Here is a 15,083-nt window from a genome sequence, read left to right as displayed (position 1 = left end):
TGGATGGCATGCAGTCCTTCTGCACCGTCTGCTGCCAGCCAAAGATGTAAAAGATAGATGGAGTGGGTCAGAACAAGAAATAGACCAGATTTGTTTTGTACTCATTTGCCTCCTCCCCTGTCTAGATCACACTGCAGTCACTCACAGAGAAGGTGCAGCGAGGTAAATCTAGCCATGTATCAATCAGAGGCCAGGCTAACCTCCTTGTTCCAATAACAACGATAACTTAGGTGCACCATTTCTTATTGGAACCCTCTGTGCAGTCCTGCCTGAAATACTCCTTGATGTACAGGCACACCCTTTGTTGATTTTAGCTCCCTGAAGACAACCCTGTAAGCCGTGTCGTCAGTCGCCCCTCCCTCCGTCAGAGCAACGGCAGACAATCGTTCCGCGCCTTTTTTCTGTGCGGACGCCATACCAAGGCAAGCATGGAGGCCGCTGAGCTCATTTTGGCAATTAGGAGCACATTAACCACCACACGCATTATCCAGCAGTATATGCAGCACCAGAACATGGCAACGCGATACCGGGCGAGGAGGCGACGTCAGCGCGGTCCCGTGAGTGATCAGGACATGGACACAGATTTCTCTGAAAGCATGGGCCCTGACAATGCATGCATCATGGTGCTAATGGGGCAGGTTCATGCTGTGGAACGCCGATTCTGGGCTCGGGAAACAAGCACAGACTGGTGGGACCGCATAGTGTTGCAGGTCTGGGACGATTCCCAGTGGCTGCGAAACTTTCGCATGCGTAAGGGCACTTTCATGGAACTTTGTGACTTGCTTTCCCCTGCCCTGAAGCGCATGAATACCAGGATGAGAGCAGCCCTCACAGTTGAGAAGCGAGTGGCGATAGCCCTGCGGAAACTTGCAACGCCAGACAGCTACCGGTCAGTTGGGAATCAATTTGGAGTGGGCAAATCTACTGTGGGGGCTGCTGTTATGCAAGTAGCTCACGCAATCAAAGATCTGCTGATATCAAGGGTAGTGACCCTGGGAAATGTGCAGGTCATAGTGGATGGCTTTGCTGCAATGGGATTCCCTAACTGTGGTGGGGCTATAGACGGAACCCATATCCCTATCTTGGCACCGGAGCACCAAGCCGCCGAGTACATAAACCGCAAGGGGTACTTTTCGATAGTGCTGCAAGCTCTGGTGGATCACAAGGGACGTTTCACCAACATCAACGTGGGATGGCTGGGAAAGGTGCATGATGCTCGCATCTTCAGGAACTCTGGTCTGTTTCAAAAGCTGCAGGAAGGGACTTTATTCTCAGATCAGAAAATAACTGTTGGGGACGTTGAAATGCCTATATGTATCCTTGGGGACCCAGCCTACCCCTTAATGCCATGGCTCATGAAGCCGTACACAGGCAGCCTGGACAGTAGTCAGGAGCTGTTCAACTACAGGCTGAGCAAGTGCAGAATGGTGGTAGAATGTGCATTTGGACGTTTAAAGGCGCGCTGGCGCAGTTTACTGACTCGCTTAGACCTCAGCGAAACCAATATTCCCACTGTTATTACTGCTTGCTGTGTGCTCCACAATATCTGTGAGAGTAAGGGGGAGACGTTTATGGCGGGGTGGGAGGCTGAGGCAAATCGCCTAGCTGCTGGTTACGCGCAGCCAGACACCAGGGCGGTTAGAAGAGCACAGGAGGGCGCGGTACGCATCAGAGAAGCTTTGAAAACCAGTTTCATGACTGGCCAGGCTACGGTGTGAAAGTTCTGTTTGTTTCTCCTTGATGAAACCCCCCGCCCCTTGGTTCACTCTACTTCCCTGTAAGCTAACCACCCTCCCCTCCTCCCTTTAATCACCGCTTGCAGAGGCAATAAAGTTATTGCTGCTTCACAGTCATGCATTCGTTATTCATTCATCACACAAATAGGGAGATGACTACCAAGGTATCCCAGGAGGGGTGGTGGAGGAGGGAAGGAAAATGCCACACAGCACTTTAAGCACAGCACTTTAAAAGTTTACAACTTTAAAATTTATTGAATGACAGCCTTCTTTTTTTTGGGCAATCCTCTGTGGTGGAGTGGCTTGTTGGCCGGAGGCCCCCCCACCGCGTTCTTGGGCGTCTGGGTGTGGAGGCTATGGAACTTGGGGAGGAGGGCGGTTGGTTACAGAGGGGCAGCAGTGGCAGTCTGTGCTCCAGCTGCCTTTGCTGCAGCTCAACCATACACTGGAGCATACTGGTTTGGTCCTGCAGCAGCCTCAGCATTGAATCCTGCCTCCTCTCATCACGCTGCCGCCACATTTGAGCTTCAGCCCTCTCTTCAGCCCGCCACTTACTCTCTTCAGCCCGCCACTTACTCTCTTCAGCCCTCCACCTCTCCTCCCGGTCATTTTGTGCTTTCCTGCACTCTGACATTATTTGCCTCCACGCATTCGTCTGTGCTCTGTCAGTGTGAGAGGACAGCATGAGCTCGGAGAACATTTCATTGCGAGTGCGTTTTTTTTTTCTTTCTAAGCTTCACTAGCCTCTGGGAAGGAGAAGATCCTGTGATCATTGAAACACATGCAGCTGGTGGAGAAAAAAAAAGGGACAGCGGTATTTAAAAAGACACATTTTATAAAACAGTCGCTACACTCTTTCAGGGTAAACCTTGCTGTTAACATTACATACATAGCACATGTGCTTTCGTTACAAGGTCGCATTTTGCCTCCTCCCACCGCGTGACTACCCCCTCAACCTTCCCCCCTCCCTGTGGCTAACAGCGGGGAACATTTCTGTTTAGCCACAGGCAAACAGCCCAGCAGGAATGGGCTCCTCTGAGTGTCCCCTGAAGAAAAGCACTCTATTTCAACCAGGTGACCATGAATTATATCTCACTCTCCTGAGGATAACACAGAGAGATAAAGAACGGATTTTGGTTGAATGCCAGCAAACATACACTGCAATGCTTTGTTCTACAGTGATTCCCGAGTACGTGTTACTGGCCTGGAGTGGTAAAGTGTCCTACCATGAAGGACGAAATAAGGCTGCCCTCCCCAGAAACCTTTTGCAAAGGCTTTAGGACTACATCTAGGAGAACCGCAAATGCCAGGGCAAAGTAATCCTTTCACATGCTTGCTTTTAAACCATGTATAGCATTTTAAAAGGTACACTCACCAGAGGTCCCTTCTCCGCTTGCTGGGTCCAGGAGGCAGCCTTGGGTGGGTTCGGGGGGTACTGGCTCCAGGTCTAGGGTGAGAAACAGTTCCTGGCTGTCGGGAAAACCGGTTTCTCCGCTTGCTTGCTGTGAGCTAGCTACAACCTCATCATCATCATCTTCTTCTTCGTCCCCAAAACCTACTTCCGTATTGCCTCCATCTCCATTGAAGGAGTCAAACAACACGGCTGGGGTAGTGGTGGCTGAACCCCCTAAAATGGCATGCAGCTCATCATAGAAGCGGCATGTTTGGGGCTCTGACCCAGAGCGGCTGTTCGCCTCTCTGGTTTTCTGGTAGGCTTGCCTCAGCTCCTTCAGTTTCACGCGGCACTGCTTCGGGTCCCTGTTATGGCCTCTGTCCTTCATGCCCTGGGAGATTTTCACAAAGGTTTTGGCATTTCGAAAACTGGAACGGAGTTCTGATAGCACGGATTCCTCTCCCCAAACAGCGATCAGATCCCGTACCTCCCGTTCAGTCCATGCTGGAGCTCTTTTGCGATTCTGGGACTCCATCATGGTCACCTGTGCTGATGAGCTCTGCATGGTCACCTGCAGCTTGCCACGCTGGCCAAACAGGAAATGAGATTCAAAAGTTTGCGGTTCTTTTCCTGTCTACCTGGCCAGTGCATCTGAGTTGAGAGTGCTGTCCAGAGCGGTCAGAATGGAGCACTCTGGGATAGCTCCCGGAGGCCAATACCATCGAATTGTGTCCACAGTACCCCAAATTCGAGCTGGGAATGTCGATTTAAGCGCTAATCCACTTGTCAGGGGTGGAGTAAGGAAATCGATTTTAAGAGCCCTTTAAGTCGAAATAAAGGGCTTCACTGTGTGGACGGGTGCAGGTTTAAATCGATTTAACGCTGCTAAATTCGACCTAAAGTCCTAGTGTAGACCAGGGCTATAAGGCCTGATTGTGACTCCTCTGTTCCCACTGGTGAGAAACTGGTCAGACTAAATGATGAAAATAAACCTTTCTGACTTCAAAAATCTGTGAAAGTACTCACATGGACAGTTCCATTCACTTTGGTGAGACTAATTGTATGAGGAATTGCTCATCAACAGGAGTGAAGAGCTCAAAATTTGGCCCTTAAGAAGACAGATGAGGGGCTGCGATATCTGGACTCCATCATTTACAGCTGTTTCAGTCTCACTTCTGGAAAACAAGTGATGCATATTTTATGGTTGAAGAAATTTTATCTTTTGTCTGAATTTCCTATAATTGTTGCCAAATGAAAATTCTACCACTTTTGTACTGATGCTTATTTTGAAAGCTATTTCCCTGCTTATTTATGCATACCTACAAGTGGTCTTCATTTGCAATTTTGATTAGTTTCCACCTGCATAAACCCTTTAATAATTTTCTATGATTATTTGTAACTGAGTTGGCATAAGGACAGATCATGAAAATATTAATCAGTTCCATGTCTAGAAATTTCTTGCAAATGTATGTTTAGGGGTTTTATTTTGAAAAAAAAAAAAATATATATATAGGGTGTGCAAACCCTCACATTCAGCATCATGTGACATAAGAGTCAAGGATGAAGATAAAAAGAAAAGGAGTACTTGTGGCACCTTAGAGACTAACACATTTATCTGAGCACAAGCTTTCATGAGCTACAGCTCACTTCATGAAGATATTATCTAAAGATGTTAAATTCTACACCTTCTAAAGTACCCGAACACTGGAAATAAGTTGGGAAATGAAGAGTTAAAGATCAAACTAGTCCCTTACTGCCATGTATCTTGATCACCCCATGGGCCTCAGAGCAGGCTGATACTTAAGTGCTACAGCAGCTTTTTTAGTAAAGACACTCCTACGTGAAAAGGACAGGAGAGCTTCTCCCATCAGTGTAATTAAGCCACCTTCCTTTTCAGGGTTGAGCAACATAGTTTTACTGAAGTGTGTAGTGTAGACCAGCTCAAAGGAAAACGTCCTGCAGACATTGCAGTATTGCTAACTCACAGTTTCATCAAAAGTCTCATGTGATTTGGCATTTTTCTGCAAGCCTCAGCAGCTGGAATCAAGAGTTTGCAGGTGAAGGTCAGCATTCATTAATAAATAAATAAATAAATACATAATAAATAAAATCTAGCCCTTGTGGTGTCAGAGAAAAGGCTGAAAATGCAAGGTGAGTGTACCCTAAGGGCTCCGAAACCAGAAAGCAACCCTGTATGTATTTTCCTTTTAATCGCACACGTTTTAAACCAGGCTCTTGATTTTGGGGCCTGAATAACGATTTTTAAGCACTTGAGGTTCCCAATACTGCAGGTGGAAGTTGAAAACTGCAGGACTGACGCCCCTGGACTAAATCCGCCCCCGTATCCAACTTTCCAGCCGTCTGTCTCTCCATTCCCGCCAGCTACCTGGCAGGAATATTTTGTGTAGCTAAGTGTCTGTCCGTCCGTCCGTCTCATTTCGAACGTGCCCAGCTCGCCAGGCCAGCTTCCCCCTGGGCCCCGCCAGGAGCAGCGCGCCGGGCCCGCCTTCCCGGGCCGGGGCGGGTCCCACCGCCCCGCTCCTCCCTGCTCGCCGCGCCGTATAAACGCGCCGCTCCTCGCTCTCCCGCCCCTGCCCCGGCGCTGCGGGTTTCCTGGCGCTGCTGAGCCTCGGGGCCGTGCGGGGGAGATCCCGGGCCTCGCCGCAGCCATGGCGCTGAAGCCGGTGATCGGGAAGCTGGTCAGCAAGAGGGTGGTGCTGGCCAGCGCCTCCCCCCGGCGGCAGGAGATCCTCGCCAACGTGGTGAGTCCGGGGCAGCGCCGCCCGGGCCCCCTGCCGCTAGCGGGCGATGGAGGGGCGAGGTCACTGGGGGTACGTCTACGCGGCAAAGTCCGCACGGCGCTCAGACACCGGCGCTGGCGCCGGGCAGGGGCTGTTTCGTTGCCTGGGGCTGCACCCGGGGAGGTGGGAGGGTGCTAGAGCTGAAGTCTACACAGCAGCTGACCAGCCCCAGTCAGCTGGCCCCGTCGGCCAGCCCCGGTTGTCTAATTGCGGTGGAGACGTACACTTCCCAATGCTCGAGCCCCCCCCCCCCCACTCCATCGCTCCCTGGAAATGCCCCTGCAGCAGCTGGACTCTCTGGGCACAGACAGGAGAGTGGTTTAACAGTCTGCCAAGGGGCCGTTATTCCCCCCTTCCCTGTTGTTGACGTCTTGACATTTTTAACGTTGAAAGACGTGTGTTTGTGGGCTTATGTGACCAGAAGAACAATATTTTTAAAGGTTTCAGAGTAGCAGCCGTGTTAGTCTGTATTCGCAAAAAGAAAAGGAGGACTTGTGGCACCTTGGAGACTAACCAATTTATTTGAGCATAAGCTCTCGTGAGTGCCAATTTATTTGAGCGTAGCTTACGAAAGCTTATGCTCAAATAAATTGGCTAGTCTCTAAGGTGCCACTAGTACTCCTTTTCTTTTTGCGAATATTTTTAAATAAATTGCACTTGAGCAGAGTCTTGGGGCGGGAGGTAGGTTATGCAGCTGGGAAGTAGCCTGCTGGTGTGGCTGGGGCAAGGAAGCTGAACAAAATGAAGTTCTTAGGAACATGCCATTGGGTGATGCCAATTCCCAGATAAAGGATGTGAAACTTGTTAGGTCAAGGTATGAGGTGGTCTCAATACATGCAACAAAGGACAGGGGGGAGGGATGTTTGCGGTAGGGAATGCAGCTAAAATAGTAACATGCAGAGGTAAAAGTAAGCTGGTCCAGTCCGGTTCAGTGTACCGGCAAAAGCCAGTATGCCGTGCTGGACCAGATCGGCTTCCCCAGGCTGGTGCTCTAACGGGCCGCTGCGGGGAGCCCCAGGCCCTTTAAAGCGCCATCCGAGCCCCGCCGCAAGAGCTCCCGAGGTAGCAGCAGTAGGGCTCCAGTGATGATTTAAAGAGCCTGGAGCTCCGCTGCGGTAGCGGCGGCCGGAGTCCAGGGCCTTTAAATTGCCCCCGAGCCCCGAAGCTCCCAGCCGCCTCTGCAGCTTGTAGCTCTGGGGGTGATTTAAAGGCCCCGGGGCTCCCAGCCGCAGCCCTGGGGCCTTTAAATCTTGATTTAAAGGGCCCGGCCCCGCCTCTTCCAGTCGAGGCCATTTCCCCACCCCAACCCCCCACCCCCTCCCAGGACTCTGGAGTACCAGTAAGTCCTTTAAGTTACTTTCACCTCTGGTAACATGTTTTATCTTGTTACTGTTGTCAGCTGTCAGTGAAAAGGGTGCATAAGGTGGGGAGAAAACATGGATTTGTGCTGGAAATGGCCCACCTTGATTATCATACACATTGTAAGGAGAGTGATCACTTTAGCTAAGCTATTACCAGCAGGAGAGTGGGGTGGGGGGAGAGAAAACCTTTTGAAGTGATAAACACCCATTTTTTCATCGTCTGTATGTATAAAAACATCTTCTGTATTTTCCACAGTATGCATCCGATGAAGTGAGCTGTAGCTCACGAAAGCTCATGCTCAAATAAATTGGTTAGTCTCTAAGGTGCCACAAGTACTCCTTTTCTTTTTGCGAATACAGACTAAAATGGCTGTTACTCTGAAACCTAAGAATAGACCAGTGCTTCTCAAGCTATCTGATGTGGGGGATCAACAATTTTTTTTCCAATGTGCGTGCAGACCGGCAGCCGATGGCTCACGGACCGGCACCAGTCTGCAGACCACCACTTTGAGTAGCACTGGAATATAATACGCGGTGCCAGAGTCTCAGCTGTGTTAACTGGTGAATTTACAGTTGTGGCCCTGTGTATTGGTTTTGCATTGCTGCCCTTCAGGACTTTTGGAAAAACCCCATTAAGTGTTAATGTTAGTCATACAGTGTCATTGTATCCATGGGACTTATATTTTTTTATTTTTACACTTCATATAAAGAATTGTGTTACACACATTTTGATCAATACTTCACATTAATGGTGATTGGTAGAAGTAAAAACACAAACAATGCTAGTGTTTTATTTGCGGGGGAGGAGGGTATGTTTGCACTAGATCACATCACATAATCCAAAACAACTTTTTCACTTATGCTTTTTCTCAGCCACACTTTCTTCCCCTCTATCCAAACATACCATAGATTGTGTCCGAGGATGAAATCCTGCTTTCATTTAAGTCACTGGTGAAACAAGATTGAACCTGTAGTTTGGAGGCTGGAATTAGGGGAAAAAAATCCAGAAAGCTAACCAGGTTGCTGTGACAAATCTAATATGTATATTTCTGGCTACATGAGAATATTTACATCTAAGCATACATTTGATAGTTGTGTTTCATTTAAATGTAGTGTCGCAAAACTCATACCGATTTATCCACAGAGCAGCACAAGTAAATGCCAAGTCTATAGTCACTGAAGACTTCACCACACTGATCTAATTTACGTGAGAAGCCCACAGATACTACAATGATGGGTGTAATAGAAAACCCTAAAGGAGAGAGATGTCATGCATTTGTGGTTAGGTGGTTACATGCAAGAGTAAAATGGTGATAAGTACTCCAAGTGTAAAACTTGTTTTTCGTGGATAGATTTTCTTGCCTTTATTTTGAGATGTTTGCATATTAAGAGTAAATTCAAAACAATTCAGTGCAACAGGGTTTTTTCTTCTCAGATGAAATGCACACAATGGGAATTTAGGTTTGTTATTTGTTTCGGTTTTAATTTTGATTGCATATTGCTGATAGAATGAGTGAAGTCTGCAATATTTGGACTAGATTGTAATGTTTGCAATAGTTTTGTAATTCTACAGTTTGTTTATATGTTGTTGTTAATATCTATCTTTTTCTTCCTCTCTTGAAGACACATGGCATTTTACAGTAGGTTAATTTTTAAAAATAAATAACTAGATAGTTTTCACTGATATTTCTCAGATTAGCTTCCATTCTATTCTGATTTACTTTTTGCATAATTAAATGTAATTTGTACTGTAGAGGAAATAGACCTAAAAAAAGAGCAAAATCCACTTTAATTTTCCAAAACATTTGATGATGCTCACTACATTGCCTTTCCTTTGTATATTTTAGGGTCTCCGATTTGAGGTAGTTCCATCCTGGTTTAAAGAGACACTTGAGAAGTCATCTTTTGCAGTCCCTTATGAGTATGCCATAGAAACAGCAAAGCAGAAGGCACTTGAAGTGGCAAATAGAATGCATCTAGTGAGTCTGTCAGCTATTTCAATAGTCAAATCTTGTGTTTGTGTGGTGTTCTCACTATTTATTACTGTTGCGTGCACTTGTAAGGTAGTAAATATACAGATGTATTTGCATCCTTTAAGCAAACAGACACATTTTCCCCTATGTCACTGTTGTGGCAACTATCTGTTGAAATGGGCTAGACTTGCTAAAAGGTGCTCCAGTGCCTTCAGTTTGTGAAAGGCCAAAACAGCGATTACAGACAGCTCTGACAGCAGGCAGAAGCTCTAAATTGAGGTATAATCGCCAAGTCCTGCCAACAGCTAACTTTCCAAATTGAGTCTGAGATAGTTAGACTTTGTCCAGGATTTCCAGGCACTTGGTGAGCAGAGATGCAATTCTATTTAGGTCCTATGAGGAGATACAGATCTGACTGTCATCAGCATGCCAATGATACTGTAACCCATAATGCCTTGCAATCTGTGAGTGGCTTCAGATATTGTGTGAACAAGAAGTGTGACTGGAGTGAGCAGTGTGAGCCTTCATAAATGAAGCAAAAAACCAGCTGCCCAGCAGACAGCCCTCTGACCTCTTTCTGAAAACAATGAACTAAGGCAGGGATCGGCAACCTTTGGCACGCGGCCAATCAGGAAAATCTGCTGGGGGCCGGGATAGTTTGTTTACCTGCAGCGTCCGCAGGTTCAGCTGATCGCAGCTCCCAGTGGCCGCGGTTCGCTGTTCCAGGCCAATGGGGTCTGCAGGAAGCGATGCGGGCCGAGGGATGTGCTGACCGCCGCTTCCCCCAGCCCGCATTGGCCTTGAGCAGTGAACCGTGGCCAGCGGGAGCTGCAATCGGCTGAACCTGTGGATGTGGCAGGTAAACAAACCGTCCTGACCCGACAGTGGATTTCCCTGACGGGCCGCGTGCCACAGGTTGCCAATCCCTGAACTAAGGCAACTTGGTCTGCCTCTCCACTAGTCTTATAGTCAAGCCAATAGAGCCTTGTGATCAATGTTGTCGAAATCCAGTATTAGATTTATCAGCATAGATATTAGACTTCTGCCTACTGCCCTAATGTGCTCCACCACAGTGATTAAGGCTGGTTCTGTGCCACAACCAAGCCTGAAGCCCAAATGATTAGGTTTTAAAAAAAATTCTTATAGGATGTCATTTGCTATTGGTGTGGATCTGCAAATATTTTCTTAATGACCTTCCTCTGGAAGGGAGGAATAGAGACTAATCCTTTTCTGAGATCGATTCACCTATACTGAATGCGCCATACCAACACCGTTGCCAAATGACACTGTCTGTCAGAGCAAATATTGAATTATATCCTATGTAAATGATTACACAGATTCATATCTGTTTCTATCACTTTCTTCTTCAGACTATGGTGTAATATTAGGGCAGTGGATTTCAAACCTTAACAAGAATATAGTGGACTTTAATTGTGGAATACTATTAAAACTTTTCCTGCTACTTCATAGTTTTCTTAAGTCTATCCAGAAGGATTTTGAGTGCTTCCTATATACAGGATTTCGTTAGGTAGCATATGGATGTAGCTCAGTGGTTCTCAAACTTTTGTACTGGTGACCCCTTTCACATAGCAAGCCTCTGAGTGTGACCCCCACCCCTAAATTAAAAACACTTTTTTTGTATATTTAACACCATTATAAATGCTAGAGACAAAGCGCGATTTGGGATGGAGGCTGACAGCTCGTTACCCCCAAGGTAATAACCTTGCAACCCGCTGTAGGGTCCTGACCCCCAGTTTGAGAACCCCTGATGTAGCTGTACCATTTAAAACTAATCAGTATGTTAGCTCTGTCACTTTTTATTATGATATCAAATCTTACACTGTTTCCCAGTAGAGTTCCTCCTCTCATTTGCTGTATTAACTCTTACCTAATATATTAAGACTAGAGCCTTCTCTATTCATGAAAACAAGCTGCCGTAAGAAGTAAGTTTATATCAACAGTCATGTCTATCACGAACAATGAATAAATGTAAGTCTCAGCCATGTTACATCATTCAATGATAAACTGTAGAGTTAGGGTCAGAAAGCATCCAAATGAAATGTAGGCAAGCAAAAAATCCTGGACAATCAGAACACTTTGCAGTTTGAGAGCAGGGAGAGGGAAAAAGGAAAGGGCTGAGAGAATTCTATAAAACGAAACCTTAGAACTCCTATTAATGTCTGGATATGTTTAAATTCAGGTGGTTGAGGGGTATGCAAGTACACTTAAGGACATCTGAATAGTAACTCCATAAAAATGGCATTTTGGGACTCATTGTTAATGTGTTTCAATGATTTCCGTATCCAATACACTTGGCTTATTACAAAAAAGGGGTTTTTTTGTAACTGGCAGCCTTGAAACTCAACCTGTGCTTGAGAGTTGAGTTGGGTTCTTTCCTGGGTGCACTTCATCATCAGTACAAGTTCTGCAGGCAAAATCATACCCTCAGTTATTTCTGCCCACAGTCCTTGCTTTCCTTGGTTTTTCACAGATGTAACTGATTACAATTCTGTTAAGGATGCATAGACTTCAACTCCTTTCTAGATATATTTGGATCAATACCTTCCAAGCGGTAAAGCTACAGTGTCTTGAGTTGGATATTTTGGGGGTTTTTGTTTGATGGTTTGTTTTTTACTTTTTTTCTTTTTTTTGTCTCCTTATCTTTCCAGAAACACCTTAGAACTCCAGATATTGTTATAGGAGCAGACACTATTGTGGTAAGAATTTTCGTGTAGTTTAGCAGTAGTTTGAATCATGTTTGACCAGTGCTAAAACTCCCTTATTGGGGTCTAACTTCCTAGAAATTTAAAGATGGAAAAGGCCCGACTAGTCATCTAGTCCATCCTCCTGTCAGTGCAGAATTGTCCCTACGGTATATTTTCTAGTACTTAGTCTGGTTTGAAATATCTCAAGTGACAAGGTTTCCACCACTACCTTTATTTTATTTTTTGTATACATACTCCATATTCCATAATCCGTATCGGGCTCTCTAATATGGTGGAAGAGACACTCAGTTATTTGACAGCTGTGAGAATCAGGAAACATGCATCGCCTAAGCAATGCCATTTAAGACATTTTTAACAGCCAACACAAATGGCACTCTTACTGGTAGCCTCACAAAGAGGGCAAAGAATGAATTATGATAGACCCTGAATTAGCCACTCACCTCTGCAGTTTCTTCTAACAGCCACCAGGTGGAGGGGAAGCTTGCACTGATAGTATGTGCTCTCTTAATAAATAGACGGCTCATGTCTCCAAGGTTCTTATTTAGTGCTTTTTATCCATAGGTCTCAAAAAGCTTTACAGAGGAGGTCAGTATCATTATATGATACTTAACATGATACTTTTCAGTAGACTAATGTTGCTGGCAGGGCTGGCTGAAATCATGGTTTGAAAAGTCTGTTCCTGATCTCAATTTCAGCATATTAGAGATACACAGCAGAGTATTTTTCTCTTTCCATTTCAGACTGTGGGAAAACAGATTCTGGAGAAACCAGTTGATAAACAAGATGCATATAAGATGCTGTCAAGGTTCGTAGTTTTAAATAAGGTTAAATGAATTAATCAGGCAATTCTACAACCAGGCAATGTTTTCTGCAGCAATTGGAACTGCAAAATTCTATAACACTCACGCACAGAGTTGCATAAAAGATAACAACATATGCTCCATGGGGCAAGGACCGTCTTTTTGTACAGTGTGTAGCACAGTGGGGACTTGGTCCATAACTGGGACTCCTAGGCAGTACAATAATACAAGATTATAAATAAAATATTTTTACAAATTACTAATCTGTAGAAGGGATGTGAAATATGGTGTGTTTAGGATCCATTGCTTGGAATTTCCTGACTTGTGTCCTTCCAGAGTCTCAATCACAATGTTGCATTAGTATCATTAGGATAACTTCTTTTGCATTTGCATTGCAATTGTTTTATTATTAAGGAAGTCAATAATAAAAGTTCTTTAACTGTACAGGCATTTGGTATTGGTCCTTTGCCTCTCCTCAGGTGCGGTTTGCATGATGTGTGTATTAGGAGAAAACTAATCAGGAATTCCTTTTTTGGAGCCATATTGTGCTCTCCTTTACAGTATAATTTTTTTTTTTTTATAGAAGTACACTGAATTTACATTGGTGTAACCAAGAACAAAAGTTTTGCCTTTTTTTACTATCATATCTTATTCTCCTGTCATACATTGGGGTCCTTAAGTCATCTCAGGCTTCTATTTTTCTTCTTTGAAGGTGGCTCAACCAAGGGGGAGGGATAGCTCAGTGGTTTGAGCATTGGCCTGCTAAACCCAGGATTGTGAGTTCAATCCTTGAGGGGGCCATTTAGGGATCTGGGGCAAAAATTGGGGATTGGTCCTGCTTTGAGCAGGGGGTTGGACTAGATGGTCTACTGAGGTCTCTTCCAACCCTGATATTCTATGATTTGAGCTTAATGATGTCCTCTTCCCCATGTTTCAGACTCATTCTGTTGCTTACCATATGTGAGCTATTTAATTAATGCAATTATTTCTTTCTGCAGCTCATCATTTTTAATAAGCGCCAATTACACAATACTGTAGCCTGTTACCAGGCTAGAACACTTGAACTGATTGTCACTCAATCTCCTAACTTTCTAATGCTGTTAGGCTGTTATCCTGTCCTGAGGCCTGAAGGAGAAATCAGATTGTATCTCAATCTGAAGAAACCACGTTTGCCTTCTAGGGGCAACTCACTTACCTACCTTTTTTTCCCCTTAAAGGTTTGCAGTTCTGAGATCATGGCAATAAACATTTAAGTAACACAGTAGAAAAATGTCATCAAAGCAAATGTGTTTATGTGCCAGTTTTGTGGGATGTAAGCTTTTAGTGTAAGACAAATCTCAAGATAAGAAGTACATAGTAATAATTCATAAACTAAGAAATACTTGCCTACAGTAGTCATGTGTAGGAGGAATGCAGCTCTGGGTTATTCAGGTGGGACCATTAAGTAGGAGGTTACACTGTCACATTTTCTCAAGGCTGCCATTGTACCACTTTTAAAATAAAATGGTGTCTTTGTTAAAGAATGATATGTGAAAAGTCTGCTGATCATTATTCTATTGTGTGGCAAACTGCCAGTGACATACAACTTATTGAATATGAGCTGATGAAAGAGACAAACTAATTTAGGAAAAATTCACTGGACAGAACACATTGCATATGGCTTTCTGGTTTTTTTGCTTTGTGGCTCTAATTTAGATTTTGTGCTGATGAATTAGGTTTCTCCATTTTGATGGAGCCATAAAAAGTAATGGTTGTTCAGAGCGAATGAGTAAGAGCAGAATGTGATATTTTCAGGAGACCAAACATATCCTGCCAAACTCACGAAGGAGTCTGACTGCAAAGGGTCTTCTCATTTAATACATAACTTTGCTTGAAATTGTACCATGGTTCGGTGACTTCCAGAAAATAGTCACTTTTGTACTAAATGTACAAAGATGTTTGTGGATCAGAATTAATATAAACTGTCTTGTGAGTTACATTACTCAAAAAAAAAAAAAAAGGTCATCCCAAAACTTTTAAAACAAGATTTTGTTACACAATATTTTTCAGTCCTTAAACGATTAAAGCAACTAGAGTAATTATAAGCGACTTACAATTCTTAGGATATATTACTTGAGAATTTGGGAAGGAGGGGAGGGAATTTGAAATATTTCCCCCCCCCCACCATTTTGCATCCAGTGCTAGCAATGTAAACTCTTGTCTCTTATCTCTGTGTTAATTATCGAATCAGCTACACAGACTTCCAAGGGGTCAGAATGGATGATTTATATTGAGTAGTTTAATGCTTCACAAG

At 44.7% G+C, this 15,083-nt stretch overlaps 2 protein-coding genes across 2 annotated transcripts in view; one reads left to right on the top strand and one right to left on the bottom strand.

The window, feature by feature from the left end:
* Positions 1 to 2,006: 2,006 nt before the first annotated feature.
* Positions 2,007 to 5,587, bottom strand: LOC311523832 (myb/SANT-like DNA-binding domain-containing protein 7). Its single transcript, XM_084634263.1, has 4 exons — positions 5,516 to 5,587; positions 4,156 to 4,304; positions 3,112 to 3,715; positions 2,007 to 2,523 (listed from the first exon to the last, which is right to left on the bottom strand). The coding sequence occupies exons 3-4, from the start codon at positions 3,692 to 3,694 to the stop codon at positions 2,438 to 2,440; spliced, it is 669 nt and encodes a 222-aa protein (XP_084490389.1). The 5' UTR covers positions 3,695 to 3,715; positions 4,156 to 4,304; positions 5,516 to 5,587; the 3' UTR covers positions 2,007 to 2,437.
* A 118-nt stretch (positions 5,588 to 5,705) lies between these two features.
* ASMTL (acetylserotonin O-methyltransferase like) overlaps positions 5,706 to 15,083 on the top strand; it is a 51,134-nt gene continuing 41,756 nt past the window's right edge. The window contains exons 1-4 of the mRNA XM_084634251.1: positions 5,706 to 5,891; positions 9,139 to 9,270; positions 11,934 to 11,981; positions 12,731 to 12,795. Coding sequence (XP_084490377.1) covers positions 5,799 to 5,891; positions 9,139 to 9,270; positions 11,934 to 11,981; positions 12,731 to 12,795 — 338 coding nt within the window. The 5' untranslated portion in view covers positions 5,706 to 5,798. The remainder of the gene's footprint in view (positions 5,892 to 9,138; positions 9,271 to 11,933; positions 11,982 to 12,730; positions 12,796 to 15,083) is intronic.

This window comes from Lepidochelys olivacea (assembly GCF_965140295.1).
Source record: "Lepidochelys olivacea isolate rLepOli2 genome assembly, chromosome: 1".
Lineage (NCBI taxonomy): Eukaryota > Metazoa > Chordata > Testudines > Cheloniidae > Lepidochelys > Lepidochelys olivacea.
This window is presented reverse-complemented; position numbering and strand designations above follow the sequence as displayed.